This window comes from Mastomys coucha, unplaced genomic scaffold, assembly GCF_008632895.1.
Source record: "Mastomys coucha isolate ucsf_1 unplaced genomic scaffold, UCSF_Mcou_1 pScaffold6, whole genome shotgun sequence".
Lineage (NCBI taxonomy): Eukaryota > Metazoa > Chordata > Mammalia > Rodentia > Muridae > Mastomys > Mastomys coucha.
In genome coordinates this window covers 126,925,318-126,943,293 of record NW_022196912.1, presented here as the reverse complement: position 1 = coordinate 126,943,293, position 17,976 = coordinate 126,925,318, and the positions used below count along the sequence as shown (strand labels likewise).

The window sequence follows — 17,976 nt, the reverse complement described above, 5'->3', positions numbered from 1 at the left end:
AAGGTGACATGACATGGGTTCCAGGTGAGACACTGCCTTTAAACTTCAACTGATAAAACAAGGGAAGCCTTGAGCAAATGTGTTTTATAGTTAGAGGATCTGCACAAGCCAAATGGCTCCTGGAGATCAAGTCCACAGGACCATGACAACCTCTAAAGGCTGACTGAACTTTCTGGTGACACAAACCAAAGCTCATGTGGAATGATCAGTGGTAGGGCACCAGCATGGGCCATCCTGGAAACTAGTTTGCCCTACATTCTACATAAGGACACTTGTCAAAGAGAAGAAAAGAACATGACCGTAAGAACGTGTCTTACTGCAGAGCCTGGTTCCTGGATGCTGAGAAATGTTTGATCCTTAGCTTCCAAATGCTAGGGTGAGGAGACTCTATGCCTGGCACTCATGATTTTTCAATAGAGTGAAAATAACAAAAATTTTAAATAACAGAAGGATGTCGTGTTGGTACCTCTACCCTTACCATGTTGTATCCCTGTCTCTGAGGTCCCCCAGGCTTAGTCACAGGTGGCCAGTAGCCCAAGGCCCTCACCCAGTGGGATGATGAGGAAGCGCATGTAGCCGAGCCAGTCAGGTGTCTTGTGAGACAACTGCTCCACGAAGAGCCGCAGGATGGCGCTGAGGTAATGCTGCGCTCCTGCCACGGCAATCTTCACAGGGGTCGGTGGCTGAGAATTGCAGTTGCAGCTGCAATCCCAAGAGGGTGGGGCAGAGAGGGACAGATGCCTCACTGTCTCTGTCCCAGGATCACCCCACTGAGGTCTGGAAGCCTATGCCTCCAAGGTGCAGCTGCTCTTGTCACCGAATCCCAAGGGAGCTACCGAACCCAGGATGCCCCACCAACAGGAGTTCTGAGGTTGTGGGGCAGGGAGCCGAATGTCTGCCTGGATATAGCTGAGCTCAAGACCTCTGCTGGGACTGCAAGTGGACCCCCTCATTACCCCTAAATGAGCTTCAAAATATCCACTGGGAATCAGAGTAAAGCTGTGGAAGTCTATGAGCAGCACATCTGGAACCAACCATGATTGTCAGGGTCAAACATTCCATCTCCAAGTGGCAGGCAGGGCTGGGATGTATGGCCCTAGTAAATACTCAGGGAGGAATGCCAAAGGGTGGAGCCCCAGGAAGAGAGGAGCAGCGGACTCACTATCGCTGTATCCGAGAGACGATGGTGCTGAAGGCAGCCTGCACGTCAGCAGCAGAACATGTGCACACCACTGGAAGCGTGTGCTTCTGCAGGACATCTGAGAGGAACTAGAAAGGGACGAGCCGACAATGACCTTGGCATGGTACTTGGTAGTCCCCAGAGATCCAGGCAGTGCTGATTATCACCACCCCCTCTCTTCCTTAGGCATTTCCCCAGGAGAGGGCAGGGCACATGGCTGTATCCCTTACCTGTCCCTGCCAGTCAGAGGTGTTGACGAGAATGATATTCTCTGGGAGTTGGTCATCAGAGATGAGGATGTGGTTCAGTTGGTCATACACAGTTTTCCTGGGAATCTAGAGACACTGAGGTGTCCACACAAGGAAACGCAGCACCCAGGCCTTTTAACTCCCAACCCTGGGCAGGCATGGAGGCTGAGGGCAAGTAAGGAGGTGCCTGGCTAAAATGGAGGTCCCTAAGTCTGGAGTGGCCATACTTCAGGTGATGGGACAGCAATAGGATGGCTACAATGATCCCCATGGTAAGAAGGCTTCCTGACAAGAGGACCTATAATTGTCTTCTCACAGCAGGCCCTCCAGGTTTGTCCAGTCCTCAGGGCCCCTAGGCTTCTCTCTGCTCTGCCTGGGCAGTATCCTCCCCAGTTCCTACCCTAACCTGCAGTTGGCTCCTCGTGTCTGGACAGCGCTCATTGTCTAGGCTGTTGGCCCGTTCATTCTGTGGCCGAGCTGGCTGTCGCTCCTTCAGCGATGTGCTCCGGCCCCGGCGGCCAGCTGGCTTTGATTCTGACCTGTTAGAGAGCAGGAAAGGCAGTGGGGAACAGCCGGGGTGGTGAGCCATGTGTTCACATAGCCGGGGTGGTGAGCCATGTGTTCACATAGCCGGGGTGGGGTGGTGAGCTGTGTGTTCACACAGCCGGGGTGGTGAGCCGTGTGTTCACACAGCCAGGGTGGTGAGCCGTGTGTTCACACAGCCAGGGTGGTGAGCCGTATGTTCACTGCAGGTTGCACACTGTGCTGCCCAGCCCCATGACAGCTGCCACCATCCCCACCTGGCAGACTCTGTAAGGTGACACTGCAATCTCCCCAGCAACCTGAGCCCTCAGTAGCATGGAAATAGTGGTGCCTCTTGGGCACTTTGGCCTTAGGGTTGTAGGCCAGCAGATGGCCAGAGCTGCTAGTGACTAAGTGGCTTCTCACCACCCTGCCCTAAAGGTGCAGAGAGTCCCTTAGCACAAAGCCCACACCTGGTGGAGGGGATGACAAGTGACTCAGTCTTGATGATTCTTCCACTGGGAGGCAGCTTCTCGGTGAACACGTCTAAGGTCGAGGTCTCAGCCTCTGGGCTGTCCTCAGGTTGCCCTGGCGGTTCCCGGGGGGCTGGTGTACTCTGATTGGTTGAGAAGGAGCCATAAGCACCAAATGCAGAAACATTTACTGTGCCTCTCCTGTTCATGTGCCCGTGATTTGGGAAGGCTCTGGGCTTCCTCTAACCTCAGGTCATGCTTAAGGCATAGTCACATGCAAGAGGAGAGGGGCTCCTTTCCTACAAGTAGCTCTTGGACCAACTATGATCAGCACCAAACCTACTGCAAATCCCACACACCCTGCACATTATCAGAGACTTCATGAGGGCCTGGGCCTGATAGCAAGGCTAGGAACACAGCCATCCACCTGAGATATCCAGCCAATATTCACGTAGAGTGAACCAAGGATCACCAGGCAGCCTGGTTGCTCCTGAAGGTGGTATACATGTTTTCAGAGTATGCAAACACATAATCCCATGTACGGGTCTATACATTTGAGGTCAGCTGCACACGGACAGATAGATGAATGCCCCCATGCCTGCTTACAAAGGCCACCGTGTCAGAGATGCTGTCGCTGAGCTGCTTGCCTCCCAGGGACCTCGTCTTCTCAGGTACATCAGCCTGGGGGTGATGAGACAGGAATTGGCCTATGCTGTAGAACCAGGATGTCTACTTCTGGATGGGAGGAAGCCCAGGGAGACTAGCTGGGAATTTCACAGACTGTGAGCTCAGGATTACATTAGAAGATGCACCTGCTACTGGGCAGAACCCTGAGCCCAGGATACACCAGCTAGGTACACACTGGCTAGGCATTCTGGACTTATTGGAAAGGAAGGATGAGAATGCCCAGCTTGGTCCAAGGGTCTCACCACTGCATAAAATGGCCTACTCACCGGGCTTGGAGGCTCCCTGTGGCTCCGGGCACTGTGGATGCTCCCTATCTCTGTCTGTGAGCTGGAGTGAGACAGGCCTTCGAAGTAAGGCCTGAATAGAGAAAGGAGTAGATATTATTTCCCTAGATCCCCTATACATTGAGAATGAGGTTCAACCCACTGTACAGAAGGGCAAGCAGCACAGAGCTCAGCAAGAGCATAACATCTAGCGACACAGTGTAGGAGAACTATATAAACACCTGTTGCTGAGGGAACCTTATGTACTGTGGAGGAACTGTGTAACTAAAGGCCTGCTACTGAGGAAAACCTTATACAGCAGGTAGGATGGATTCTGCAGTGACAACGCCAGTGGCACAGCTCCTGCCCTGCCTATGAAGTCAGCCGCAGAGCATGTGTTCTGGGGCTGCTGAGATGACTCCGTGAGTAAAAGCACCTGCTGCTAAACCTTAAGATTTGATCCACGTAGTGGGAAGGGGATAAGTAACCCTTGCAATCTGTCCTCTGACCTTTACTCTTGTGCTGTGGCACACACATGCCACCTCCCACAATAAAATGTAATTTAAAGCAAGACCCCATCTGCTTGTGCTGCTCACTCCAGGTGGAGTAGCCAATACCACAAGGTGAGTGGCTGTCAGCACTGGATGCCCCTTGTGGTGGTTTGAATAGGTGTGGCCCTCATAAACTCATGTGTGCAAATGCTTGGCCACAGGGAGTCCACTATCAGGAGGTGTGGCCTTGTTGGAGGAAGTGCGTCACTGTGGGGATAGGTTTTGAGGTCTCCTATGCTCAAGCTCCACCAATGCAGACCCAGTCTCCTTCTGCGGAACTGTCAGCTCCTTCTCCAGCAGTGTTGCCATGTTCCCTGCCATGACAATAATGCACTGAACCCCCGAAACTGTTTCTTTTTATGACTTGCTGTGTTCACTGTGTCTGTCTCTTCACAACAATGAAGTCCTACCTAAGATACCCCTGTTGAGAACCTTGAGATCTACAGCCAGACTACAGGAATCAGAAGGACATTTTCAACAGCACAAGGGTATCGTGAACAGGTCCAGAACAACTAAGCCATTCAAGACACATCTGGACTCTTCCAGGCCAACACACATGATTTGACACTAAGCCTGACAAAGCCATTTCAGACTAATCCAGAAAAGCCATGACTCTAGATCAGCCAGGGTAATTCTTGACAATGAGATCAACCTGGATGAATGTATCCCTCTTCAGCAGAGAAAGTGTGAGTGAAGAAAAAGGAGATGAGGAAAGCAGAAAATCAAGAAATGTTACAGAACTCAGGCTAAAATAGCTGGTGGGATTTCTGCTGGCCCATGTGGGTGAGAAGGCTAAGCAGAGACCTGCAAATGCAGGGTGCCATTTGTGACTGCTTAGGATCTCACACACACAGTGATCACACATCGCCAGGGACTGTGCCAACATAATGTCATGGGGCTTATGATGGGGAGGGTCTGGGCTCTGGGTGAACCCATGTAACCCAGCAGAGGTCACACTATAGCAGAGACACACTCAAGCCTAAAATGAAGCAGGAAGGAGCAGTGCTGAGACAGGGGGACTGAGGTGGAGAAGCATAGGAATACTGGCTTGCTTGACCTAGAGGACACCCCCCAAATCAGCAGCTTAACACCTGGACTAAGCCCAGCAAGACAAAGAAGTTGAGGCCTGCTGGGCAGTGATAGCGCACGCCTTTAATCCCAGCACTTGGGAGGCAGAGGCAGGCAAATTTCTAAGTTTGAGGCCAGCCTGGTCTACAGAGTGAGTTCCAGGACAGTCAGGGCAACACAGAGAAACCCTGTCTTCAAAACAAAACACAGTTGAGGCCTGAGGATGCCACCCCAGAACAGGAAGCATAATAGGTGTTAGAGTTTGTTTGTTTTTGAAACAATGTCTCATTCTGTAGTCTAAGCTGCCCTTCAACTCAGTTATTTGTTTTCCAATGCCAAGATTCCTAAATGCTGAGACTATAGGCATGAGAAACCAAGTCCAGCAGTAACAAATAAAGTGTTGGCATCACTGAGAGTTATGGTTAATAAGCTTCAAGACACAAGAAGTCCAAATTTCTTGGGTGTGCTTCTCAGTATTGTCCCGCTTAAAAACTTAAAAATAAAGTATCTTTAATTTTTTTGAACATCCTGAGTCTCCCTGTCCTCAACAGCTACAGAGAGACTGAAGTCTACACACTGGCCCCACGTATCTACCCAGTACATGTGTGCAGTCCTCAGCTGCTACAGAGAGACTGAAGTCTACACACTGGCCCCACGTATCTACCCACAGTACATGTGTGCAGTCCTCAGCTGCTACACAGAGACTGAAGTCTACACACTGGTCCCACATATCTCTCCACAGCACATGTGTGCAGACTAGCCTGCCTTCCTTTTTCTCTTTCTGCTCTAGGCTAGGCTTGACCATCTGTCCTCTGCTGCCTGTAGAGTAGACCCCTGCAGCTTCTAGTATACCTCAGGGCTTTGGCAGGGAGGGGGATGGAGAGGGACACTCTAGAGCCCTCCTGTCTTCTGCAGTCTGCTTCACAGAGAACCTTCCAGCTCAGGCCCTTTCCCTGATGCTCCCAGCCCCCCTCCAGATGGTCCTGCCAGTCTCTAGTTCCCAGGACATGCAAGCACTGTGGTCCATCTGCACAGCCACCACTCACCCTGAGAAATGCTCTGCCTATGAAAAGACGCCAGACCTAGCTCCAATGGGTCAGGAGTTATGCCCTTCCACACCTGCCTTTCTACAAAGGCATCCTTTGTTTCTGGCCACGGGAAAAGCCACCTGCCTCTGTCTACCTACTAACCTTGGACTCACTCCAAGTTACCTCTTCTCAGGATGTCCTAGTCTACCCTATGAGAAGTGTCCAAGCACATGGTGTCCCAAGAAGAAACATGGGTCATAACAACAGTCAATCCAAACCGACTCAGATCATTCTAGAACAAGACTATCAGGCAGCTCAGAATCCCTGTGTAGGCTCAGACTTCTTGGAAGCGGTGGTTTCAACGTGGTAGAGCTTACCTGAGCTTGGGCTTGGGGGTGCTAAGGACACTGTCATCATCATCCATGTCAGGGCCACTGTCGCTGGGGTTCTCCACGTCCAGTGTGTCATAGAGAAGATCCAGGTCCTCCTCCACCTCAGGAACATGTTCTGCAGGGTCCTGCTCCGAATCTAAGACCTAAAGCGATGGACACTTGCATACATGAGAGCCCACAGAGGCCTGCGCCACTACTTGGCTAAGAAAGGGGGCCGTGCAGGAACACGAGCAGGAGGGCAAACAGTGCCACACATATTTACCTCACAAAACATCCTACTCTGTTTGCTTTTCCTCCCTCTCTCCTCTCTCTGAGTAGCCACAGGACAGAAGTGGATATCAAATATCTCCCTTGGCCTGTCTCTGCATTGCTGTCTGAGACAGACTTCTCACACTGAGCCATAGTGAACTGTCAGCTGGACTAGCTAGATCACAAGCCCCAGCGATCCTCCTGTCTACTCCAGCACTGTGGTTACAAACATGCACAGCTGATCTGCTTCTAAGTAGCACTGGGGATCCAAACTTGAGTCCTCATGCTTGTGAGGTAACGCTTCACTCACTGAGAAGCCATTTCCCAAAACCTTCTGTCTATTCCTCTAGTCTAGGACTGGGATCACCTCAGAGACCTCAAGTCACCTCATCATGTGATTATCCTTCAATGGCTTAGCAGGATGTGTTTGGAACAAAGTGCTCACACTTTGTAAAACACACAGTCGAACTTGGACAGCACATGAGGTCCTGACCCCTCAACCAAGATATGAAGGTCTTCTCTCCCAGAGTCCTCTTGGCCTGGCAGAGCCACACTATATTCCCCAAGGCAAACTCTGATCAGAGATGGTGTCAGAGTGCCTACCAAGAGAAACTTCTAAGCATCATGTTGAAGGGCCTCCAGTAAGTGACTCAGGGGGTAAACTCTCACGAGGGTCAGTAACCACTGAAAAAGAGTTGTGGGGAGCAGCCCCTTCTGCCCTTCCCATGAGGATGAACACTGTCCTTGAAGGTCTGTGAACCCCAGACTCTGAATGTGCTGAGCCCTGATCTTGGGCTTGCAGCCTCCAGAATCATGAGCAAGACACACTAGCTGTTGCATTCTATAGCCCGAGATGCTCATCTACAGCTTAAACTAGCATAGAGCAGCAGAGAGCTACTGTATGCAGCAACAGAACAGGATGCTGGTAAAAAAACACAGCAGAGCCCAAAGGAAAAATCGTGGTTCCGGGAACTGGAGCAAAGGTCACCTATGACAAAGCAGAAAAGCTTGGTAGATGTACAGGTAGATCCAAGTGTTTTATGGAACATAAAGCTTCTAAGTGATAACACAGGGTATCTGGAAAAATAAACCTCCAATTTAGAGGGAGCCACGTGAACTCTCTTGACAGTTTACAATGAAGTGCAAGGGGGGAAATGAGATAGAAATGAAGAGAAATGAATTTTAAAGAATCAGAAAAGTCCCAGCCAGACCAGATTGTAAAGAATCAATGTAGGAGCTGGAGAGATGGCTCACTGATTTATAGTATGTACTGCTCTCATAGAGAACCAGAGTTAAGTTCCCCGCACCCAAGCCAGATAATTCAAAGCTCTTGTTAACTCCAGCTTCAGGAAATCCAATGCTCATTTCTGCCTTCTGTGGGCACTGCAGTCAATTGCACAAGCACCCACACAGATGTCCATATATACATACAATTAAAAATCAAGTATTTTTAAAAAGTACAGTTTGAAGAGCCTGGTAATGGATGGAGAGAGCAAGGGGCTGCTCAACAGGATGGAGATGACCCAAAGATGCTTCCCTGCTGATGGCCTGAGGGCGGCAGGTTCAAGTGGCTGCTCCTCAGTCTCAAAGCTGTCTTCACAGAGCCAAGGCAACAGGGACAATCCCGCACATGGCGCAAGAGGTCAGTTGTCACAGCAACTACAAGTGCCAACTCTTAACGTTTGCAAAAATGTAGTCACTTTAAATTGTTCGTCACAGGATGCACTATCCCTGGCAGAGGCCTGAGGTGGAAATAGGATCACGTCTAAAAGGCCCCACTCTAGTAGAGTACAGAGAAACCATGGCAGTGGTAGGCTCAGAAAGGCCACAGTGGCAGCCCAGAAGAGCCATAAGCTCATAGCTTCCATCTGACACCCTGTAGGCTGCACTCAGCAACACTGAGGGTGCAGTACCCAGGCCCTAGAACCTCCACTCCAAGCCAATATGTCCTGAGAACACATTACTGAACCAGATAAGGGTTTTCTAGGCTTAAGATTCAGTGTTTAGGGAACAGAAAGGAGGCTCTTGCAGATTGAATGGAGTCTGGCTTCCAGCACCCACACAGCAGCTCAAACCATCTGTAACTCCAGTTGTAGGGGATCTGATGTCTCCTCCTCTCACCTCTGTGGGCACCAGGCACGCACACAGTGCACTTATACACACACAGGCAAAGCATTTCATACCTATGAATGAAAATCAATCAATTCTTTTTTTTTTTTTAAAGAGTTGATGTTTGAGGTCAATGAGAATAAAGAGTATTTCTGCCAAATCTAAAGATCTCACATGGTGGAGTGAGAAACAGAAATATGTGCACAAACACAAACAGGTGCGCACGTGCACACACACAGTAAGTAAATAAATAAATCACTAATGTGCAGAGCGTCTGCCCTGCTGAGTGTTGGGCTTTGGGGAACAGTTACCTCAGTTTCCTTTTCTGTTTCCAATATAATCTCTGCTCTATGCTGGTCTCCTAACTTACTCTGCACAGGCTGTGACTTCCTGCTCAGCCACATCTGATGTAGATAGTTGCAGGCACTCTAGTATTTAAGAATCTGCTTGATGCTAGAGTGAGTTAAGGCTATAAGGGCTGATGGGATAGAATGAATACATTTTGTGGTGGGAAAGAAATGAATTCTGGGCTGGGTGGTGGTGGTGCACGCCTTTAACCCCAGCACTTGGGAGGCAGAGGCAGGCGGATCTCTGAGTTCGAGGCCAGCCTAGTCTACAAAGCGAGTTCCAGGACAGCCAGGGATACACAGAGAAACCCTGTCTCGAAAAGAAACAAAACAAAACAAAACAAAAAACAAAAACAAACAAATGAACAAAAAGAAAGAAATGAATTTTGGGGACTAGGAGCAGAATGTTTTGATCTGAATGCTGTGTCCCCCAAAATTATGCTGAAACCTAACCCTCAAGGTGATTCAGTAAGAGGCCTTTGAATAGTGCTGCTCCCAATACTGTGTGAGGGCTTGAAGATGCTGCACCATTCAGGAAGATCCAGCCCTCTCCACAGAAGAATCTGCCAACACCTTGACTCTGGCCTTTCAGTCTCCAAAACTGTGAAAGGCATCCTTTGGAAGCACTTCACACACGCACACTCACACATACGCATACACACGCACACAGGCACACTCACACACATATACACACGCACACATGCACGTACACCTACACCCACATCCACATGCATGCATACACACCCCCCCACATATACATGCACACGCACACACACATACACACACACACACACACACATTCACACACATGCATACACACGCATGTGCACGTGCACACATGCACACCCCCACATACACATGCACACGCACACACATGCACACACATACATACACACACACACACACACACACACACACACACACACACGCATAGGCACACACACAGTAGGGAGAGGGACCAGAAGGGGGCATTGAATCCCCAGGAACTGGAGTTACAGATAGTTGTGAGCTAGCACGTATGTGCTGGGAATTGAACCTGGATCTTCTACAAGAGCAGTCAACCAGTGCTCTTAACTGCAGAGCTGTCTCAACAGCCCCTGCCTATATTTGGTTACAAAGACCTAGAAGTTTAGTTACAGCACAACAATGCCTGTTTAAGATAATGTACAGTCCCACTCCAGGATAGATACTGGGTTGTGAGCGGGTCAGTGCCTATCCACAGCTCCTAGGGCCGAGGAGTGCTGAGACACAGAGGGCGAGCAATGGCCACTCATTCTTTTCCTCACATGAAAGGCAATGGTACAGGACAGATATGACACAGCTCAGATGGCTTGGTAACTTGCATGAATTCTACACAATCTGGGAGATTATTTCTATGAAAACAAAACAGTTCTTGCCATGGCCACTGTCTAGGATATTGGCTAAACTTTCCAGACTTTAGGCTGAGTCTCGGAAGCCAGAACAAAAGCTGCGTATGTCAGGTTTATTTTGTTGCTTGGTAAACATGGAACTCCATGATCGAATCCACCTGCCTCCACCTGCAAGCCTACAATGGTCCTAGGCCAGGCAGTTTCCTTGCTGTGAGCCACTCTTAGCTACTCTGGGTCTGTCTTCAAGATACAGGGCCCAGAGGCTATTCCACTGAAACAGGCTGATGGTGTCCCAGGATAGGTACTGGCCCCAAAGAAAGCTCTGCAGCTGAGAAGTGACACTCCCAGTACCTGCATGTGTGGAGGGCAGCTGTTAAGTGTTGATGCTAGGACTGAACTGGGATCTTGCTGCTCTGGGTGTGGTCCTTGCACACATGAATGTGGGGGTGTGAGGGGGGAGACGACAGGTTCTGAGGAGCAAACATCCAAATGTCCCCTCTCTACTGTGGGCACAGAATCTTGACTGTTTTGTGATTTTCTTTGGATTATGAACAAATTCAATACCTAAGACTGGGGATTAAAGAAAAATGAAGAAACCAGAGAGTCATGGTATGTTGGTCACAGAACAGGCTATGTATGGTGGGAGCTGGGGCATGGAAAGTCTTGTTTCTTCTACTTAATTTTTCTATGAACCTGAAACTACTCTCCAAAATATTCTGTTTACATAAACTAATGCTCAACTCTCTATTTGGTCTTTCCACAGGTACACTACCACTTGGGAGTTCAGTTGCTGGCCTCTCTCTCACAGCTGCCACCCAGGCTGGCAGGGAGAGCCTGTGGATGGTAAGTTCAGAACCAGATCTGGCCGGGAAGTTCACTGGAGTGCTTCTTGCTCAGCATGACATCAAGGGGGTTTTATCAGCTATGCAGAGCCCTGGCCCACTCACCTCCTCTGACACCTTAAACCTGCGCAGTAGTGCCACCACCTTCTGCTTGAAGTTCTGTTGCTGTAAGACAAGAAGCATAGGAAGCTCATGTAAGGAATGGTGGTGGGTGGGGCTACATTCCTGGGACATAGCAAGGAATTGCACTCTGGTCTCTCAGTAATGAGGGACAGGAGGAGACACAACTCACATACTAAAAGTATCAACTGGATGCAACGCTTACATATAGCCATGTGCACATTCTTAGTGTTGGCAAGCACAGACTGAGTCCAGACTTGCACCACCTGGGGAGCGACAGTCCACACCCACCGAGGGCAACCGAGGAAGGGCAAAGGGTGGCTCTGCAGCCCCAGAGCTTCAGTGGTCTATCCAGGCCCTCTAGCACCTCCCACAGCTCCACCTCCCAGAGAAGGGCCTGGCCTCATCCTCAGGAGGAAACTGTCATCCTGCAGGAGGCGCTCAGGAGAGCTCAGGTGGATGGGACAAGGGATCCTGCAAACTCTGAGCTTAGTCAAGCTGCCTGCACTGTTGGCTGCAGTGCCTCTGCTCCAGCCACTGTCCTCTTGGTATGGCTACCCTTACAGAACTGAGCCTAACAGGGAGGACTCTTCCTGCACAACCCTTCAGGCTGGCCCATGAATTCCAGATGGTGCTGCCTGTGGTCAGGGGAGACCCTGTTTATATCCAGCTTCTGTACTGTGCCACTGTCTGCCATAACCTCCTCATACCTGCCAAAGGCTGGCAGTGCTGTCCCTGGTCAGTATCCACAAGGGGCTGCCCATGCCAGTCAATCCTGAAGCCCAGTGCTGGGCTTTAAGGGGCTCCAGGTCCATTGGTGGTCACTAGGCAGGGTGAGAATATGCTGAAGTCTATCCCACATTTCCTCCCAGGGGAAAGGTCTAACAGCTGAGTCTCTGTGCTGACTGAACAGGCCCCAAGAAAATCTGGAACTGGTCCCACACAAGGTGAGTCTGAGCCCTGCACTGACAGGAAAACAGCAACCAATGGCCTCTACATATAGGCTTGTGGGCTTGAGGTAGCTATTCCAGCCGTATTCCAGATGCCCAGGGCTCTGTGACCATATAAAGCTGGAGTGGGGACAGGAGAAGAGGGGCAGCCAGAAGACATCCTTGTCTGGCTTATGTCCATTTTGACTAATAACAGCCAGGTGCTAGCTAGTTAGTCAGGATTCTGGACTCCAGGCAAGTGGGAATTCTGAGACTCTTTCAGGCCATATATGAGGTCAAAGTCCTCAGGAAAGGCTGTCCCTCCTCTTTCCCACAGCCTTCCAGTGAGCCTCCCACCCACTGCCCACCCTCTTCGCCCTTCCCCAGTGTTAGTAAAACTAGTTTCCACCGACCCTGGTCATGGACGTCGTTCTTACTATCGAGCGCCGCTGCTTCTTGGGTTTTCCCACATCAAAGTCATCCTCGTCAAGATCCTGTGTAGACATGCAGAGAGCCTGAGGCCACAGCGCCTACATAGCAGGCCCACCCCATCATAGTGTGAGGGAGGCCATCACTTGGCAGTCAGCTACTAATAGTTCTGCAAAGTTGCCTACTAACATGTTCTAGCCCCAGGGGAGGGGCAAACAGGTGCAGCACAAAGTGTCCCCTTCTCATCCCGTGTGGCACTTGAGACCCACAGACCTCATATGGCTAACTCAGGGAAGTCCCCTCAGTCCCCAGCCTCTGATCTACAGCGGTGGAAGAGGGAAGTGTCAGGTACCTTCCCCATCTCAGGCTCAAATTGTTACCTGCCCTTGTACAGCATCGTCACTGGCTTCTTGCTCAGAGGAAAAGCTCTCATACTCCTCCTCAGAGTAGTTATCTGTGGGATGAGCACACAGAAGGGAGAGCACCTCTGGATTCTACCCGATGCCATGGCAATGAGTTGGCAACAGAACCAGGGAGCAGAGAGGAGCTATAAGGAGACAGACCCATGTAGACCAGGGAATTTGAGGCACAGCACTGGTGTCTCAAGGAACATGCCTGTTGACATGTTGGTGGAGTAAGAAGCAGGGGAAATAGAGCGACCCCCACTGTGATGGTGGCAGCAAATGATAGGGACCTAGCACCGTCTCCACACCAGAAACCGGGTGTTCATAGCATCGAAGGTTACAGGATAGACTCATGGCACCTACATATCGAGGGTTCAGAAAACTTATAAATGAACTTCAACAGTACACATGACTCCCCAAAAGCTTCAAGCTAGACAAAACCCCAAAAGACTTTACCTTCTCTGACCGCACTAGGACAGCCTCCCACACATGTGGCAGGAAGTGGCAAGAGCAGAGCAGGGGAAGCAGAAGAAGGAAGGCAGGGGCTCACCTGTGGACTTGGCCTTGGGGCCAGCCTGCATTGCACTATCCTCATGGTCGATGGGCTGGCTGGACAGAGAGACGATCCAGATCTCAGCCACCTTGACAGAGGCCTCTTTGATGCTGCTGCAGAGGCTCAGAACCTGGCCACCCTCAGAGGGGTGCTGCATCACCTATGGAACATGGGTCTAGATGTCAGGAGGGCTTCCACCCCAGAGAGCTTCAATACTCAGGAGCAGGGCATGCCTAGTAGAAGGCTGGGCAGGAAACCAGAGAAAGCCCAGGGGCAAAGCAGATTGGCTGAGTAGGGAGGTCAGCACCGGACTTGGCATTTCTGACTGCGGACAGACAGAGTGTGTGTCATTTTTGCCACCCCTGCTGCCCTGTGGACATCACTCAAATTGTTTCTACCCCCACTCACAACTGTCTACTGTCCAGCCTGTCAGTAGCAGCCACACTGTGTGACAGTGGGGGCCACCCAGGCTTGGGGAAGCATGTAAAGACTCATGAGGACAGAAGTCAAGGAGAAGCAGCTCAGCAAGCTAGCAAGGGCAGCAGGAGCAGTACTGACCTAGCGATCGTCCTGCCCGACACTGCCTCAAAAGCAGGCACAGACGCTAAGCCTGTCCCTGACAGGGCACACAAGCTGCTTTGGGGCCTCTTGATCAGGTTCAATGTTAAAATTTTATAGATTAGGCCGGGCGGTGGTGGCGCACGCCTTTAATCCCAGCACTTGGGAGGCAGAGGCAGGTGGATTTCTGAGTTTGAGGCCAGCCTGGTCTACAGAGTGAGTTCCAGGACAGCCGGGGCTACACAGAGAAACCCTGTCTCAAAAAAAAAAAAAAAAATTTATAGATTAAAAAAAGATTGGTACCTGAGCCAACAAGATGTCTCAGCGGGTAAAGACATTGCAATGACCTCATTTCAATCTCTAGAAGGCACATGGTAGGAAAACATTGACTGCCATAAACTGTCCTCTGACCTCAACACACATGTGCGCACACATGCTCAGATACACAAATAAACACATATAATAATTTTTTAAAATTGGGAACTGATTTAGGATGACAACTCTAGTCAGTAAAGAAAATAAATTTAAAAGATGCTCACTTTTTTTTTTTTAAACCAACATTTCAGAAACTGAATCAGGAAGGCAGGCCAGTCGTCCCATGCTAGATACTGGGGCCTTCACGTGCAAAGTGTGCACAGGAGATACATGGAGGAAAACCTCTCTCACCTAACTCTACAGATACACTAAGTGCTTGTCACCTCCCTAAGGTAACCTCAGATCTAAGTGAGAACAGAAGCTCAAAAACGAATATCTATTAGGAAGCTGACCTCTGCAGCACCAGTATGTGACCACAGCGGTTGAGGGACACCCAGGCTTGGGTAAAATGGGGGAATGCAGTGTAGGTGTGATATGTGTGCGTGCATGTGTGCATGCACACATGAGCCAGAATAAGGTGGAGTCTCTTTACCTAGAAAACATGCTCTCTGGCTCCCTCTACTAGGAGGGTAGGGAACAAAAGGAACTTCTGCTAAAGACACGCCTATATGTAGTCTAATCTCAGCAGACTACTGCTCTCTGGAACATCCTGACAAGGAGCCGCAGATGACTCAGTCAGAAGCATATGCTGTACCAGCTGCTTCACCTAAAAAGTGCTTTTTGGTCCAGGTAGGGTCCCAGGCAGCTGTACAGACAAGGCCCTGGCAAGGGCTTGTGCCCTCTCAACACTGCTTTGCTGACAGCCCTTTTCTTCAAGCTTCCTTTGGCTTTCCAGACTGCCGCTGGGCTTCTGGAAACATCTTGGATTGGTACTGGCTGGCTAGGCACGATCCTGGACAGCAACAGTTCCTGCTTCAATAGCTCTGCAGGTCAGCACTCAGGAACCCTCTGGCCCAGCAGAAGCTGGAAACACTGAGTTACCTCAGGAGGAGCTAAAGTCAAGTCACTCTGTGGTACCTCCTACTTTCTACATCCCACAGCTTCTTTCATTTTCAAAGTTAAGGAAGCTAAAGAGAGTAAAGAATAGAGCAGAGTCATAGGAGGCATGAAAAGTGGCCTTTGGGAACTACAGACAATGAGTGAGGGAAGCTTAGGAGTGACAGGACACAGGAAGCATGCAGTCTTTAAGCCACAGGTGCTGTAGCAGGTATACTTTGGGGATGGTCACTTCAGTACCTGCCTATGGAGTCAGAAGGGAAGCCTTGGGATGGCCACTCCACACCTGCCTATGGAGTCAGAAGGGAGGCCTTAGGCCAGGAGGGCAAGGGAAGTTCCAAGAAGCAGGATGCGGCAGGCTTGGCTGCTTAGGTGAGGATGGAGAGACCTGAGCGCACAGTGGCTGACTAGGCACGGAGCAGCCCAGAAGCCTTGGGTAGCTCATGTTGAGGACAGTGTCACACCCTGGCTTGCAACCAACCTTCCAGCCTCAGGTAGCCACCAACACGGCTGCACACTTGTCCCAGACACTAAATGGAACTCAAAAAGAGGAAAGCTCTATAGCTTAGGGACAAAGTGGCCACTGCTGAGCTGCCTCTTCTCCCAAGGCCATTCCTATGTTACTGAGGGTCCAGCTGCTCAGCTTAGAGGCATCATCTGCCTAGAAGATAATCCTGTCTTCTCAGTCTCCACAGAACAGCACAGCTTCCAGGAGATATGAGAGTTTCTAGCTCTTGTCCTTCTGAGGTACTTTCTACTGGCATAGCTCATGTGCTCATCTGAGCTACTGGGGCAGAGCAAAGATGAAGGGGACATCCAGGGAGAATCTATCTAAGGAAGGGGCACAGGAGAGACAGCCCCAGGCACTCTCCTGGGAAATAGGGTACAGAGGGTTACAGTACTGGAGTAGCCACACTACGTAGCAAAGGACTGGGGACCAGGGAAGTATCCACAGAGTGATGCCACAGTGGAACCCAAACTTGTGGATTCTCTGATGACTTGGAGAATGGTCTATCATATGCTCATCAGATGCATAAACTCTTAAGTGTTCTGGAGCCCTGGGTACCTGCCCAGAAACCTACCTCAGCCATGTTGATAGACCCTGCAGCCAGCGTTTTGTAACCCAGCATCGTCCTGTTCTTGTACCGCTTTCTGCGCTGCAGCATGATCTGTAGTTTGTTGCCCTCTCTCTTGAGGAAATGGGGGTACTGTGGACACAAGGAAGAGGAAATGGGGGTACTGTGGACACAAGGAAGAGGAAATGGGGGTACTGTGGACACAAGGAAGCTTGCTTGAAGCCTGCTGCAGCATGGCATGTTGACCACACAGTCAGCAACATCCCTGAGGAGCACCTGCTAACATGACTGACACCCTCCAGGGTCTTAGTCTTCAGGGACCTTCGTCAACTTACCCTTAAGCATCTGCAACATTTGTGAGGCCACTCTCTGTTTAGATCAGGGGGTCCACTTCTACACTACAGGAACTATCTGTTAAACTATTTGGGATGAGTTATTATGTGACATCTGAAGACAGCCTGGCATCTTCTCAACAGACAACATGGGGGAAAAAAACAGGCAGTGGTGGCGCACGCCTTTAATCCTAGCACTTGCGAGGCAGAGACAGGCGGATTTCTGAGTTCAAGGCCAACATGGTATACAGAGTGAGTTCCAGGACAGCCAGGGCTACACAGAGAAACCTCTGTCTTGAAAAACCAAAACCAAAACAAACCAACAAACAAACAAAGCAACATGGCCCTGAGTTTCTGATAGTCTTTTGTGTGTGGGTGTAGCTGGGGGCCTTCTGTGGATGGATGCCCTGTGCACCCCTTGGTTAGGCTACCAGGCAACATTGTCCCATCTGCTATAGGTTGCACATGCTTAGGACTTGCACTTGTGACAGGGGCTTCACTCAGAGGAAACAGTTCCCACGGGGTTCTCAGAGCTCACAACCAGAGCCTGGTGTAAGTTCTGGAAGCAGGGTTAAACTCTAGAGTCCAAGCAGGCTGTTCGTCTATACACACTTCTCAGAAGTCACTGGGGCCATGTATTTGACACAGGTGTGTAAATTGGTACATTACACTTCAATAAACTGGATTCCCCACGGTGGTACACAAAACCCAGAACCAGATGCTCTGGGTTGACAGGCTATCTCCTCCACAAGGACTCTGAACTTAATACATTGTTTCTACACAGTCCTGTCAATCTTTGCTAAACAAGAGAATAAAACAACCCTGTCTTGATAATATATTTGTCAATGTGATGCTTAACCCTGACTGTCATCTTG

At 50.1% G+C, this 17,976-nt stretch overlaps 1 protein-coding gene across 7 annotated transcripts in view; it reads right to left on the bottom strand.

Moving 5' to 3' along the window:
* The window catches only part of Pacs2 (phosphofurin acidic cluster sorting protein 2), a 61,973-nt gene that overhangs the window by 10,889 nt on the left and 33,108 nt on the right, over positions 1–17,976 (bottom strand). For 5 of the 7 annotated variants that reach the window (XR_004114734.1, XM_031357881.1, XM_031357883.1 and 2 more), the window contains exons 4-16: positions 16,776–16,901; positions 13,762–13,924; positions 13,188–13,261; positions 12,792–12,872; positions 11,435–11,494; positions 6,398–6,555; positions 3,377–3,467; positions 3,030–3,104; positions 2,424–2,566; positions 1,835–1,967; positions 1,411–1,515; positions 1,163–1,269; positions 548–702 (exon numbers count right to left, since the gene is read on the bottom strand). Coding sequence is in view for 6 of the 7 variants with exons in the window: in XM_031357881.1 (XP_031213741.1) it covers positions 548–702; positions 1,163–1,269; positions 1,411–1,515; positions 1,835–1,967; positions 2,424–2,566; positions 3,030–3,104; positions 3,377–3,467; positions 6,398–6,555; positions 11,435–11,494; positions 12,792–12,872; positions 13,188–13,261; positions 13,762–13,924; positions 16,776–16,901 (1,471 nt within the window). In the remaining variant the exon portion in view is untranslated. The remainder of the gene's footprint in view (positions 1–547; positions 703–1,162; positions 1,270–1,410; positions 1,516–1,834; positions 1,968–2,423; positions 2,567–3,029; positions 3,105–3,376; positions 3,468–6,397; positions 6,556–11,434; positions 11,495–12,791; positions 12,873–13,187; positions 13,262–13,761; positions 13,925–16,775; positions 16,902–17,976) is intronic. The other 2 variants (XM_031357882.1, XM_031357887.1) reach the window with 1 other exon arrangement.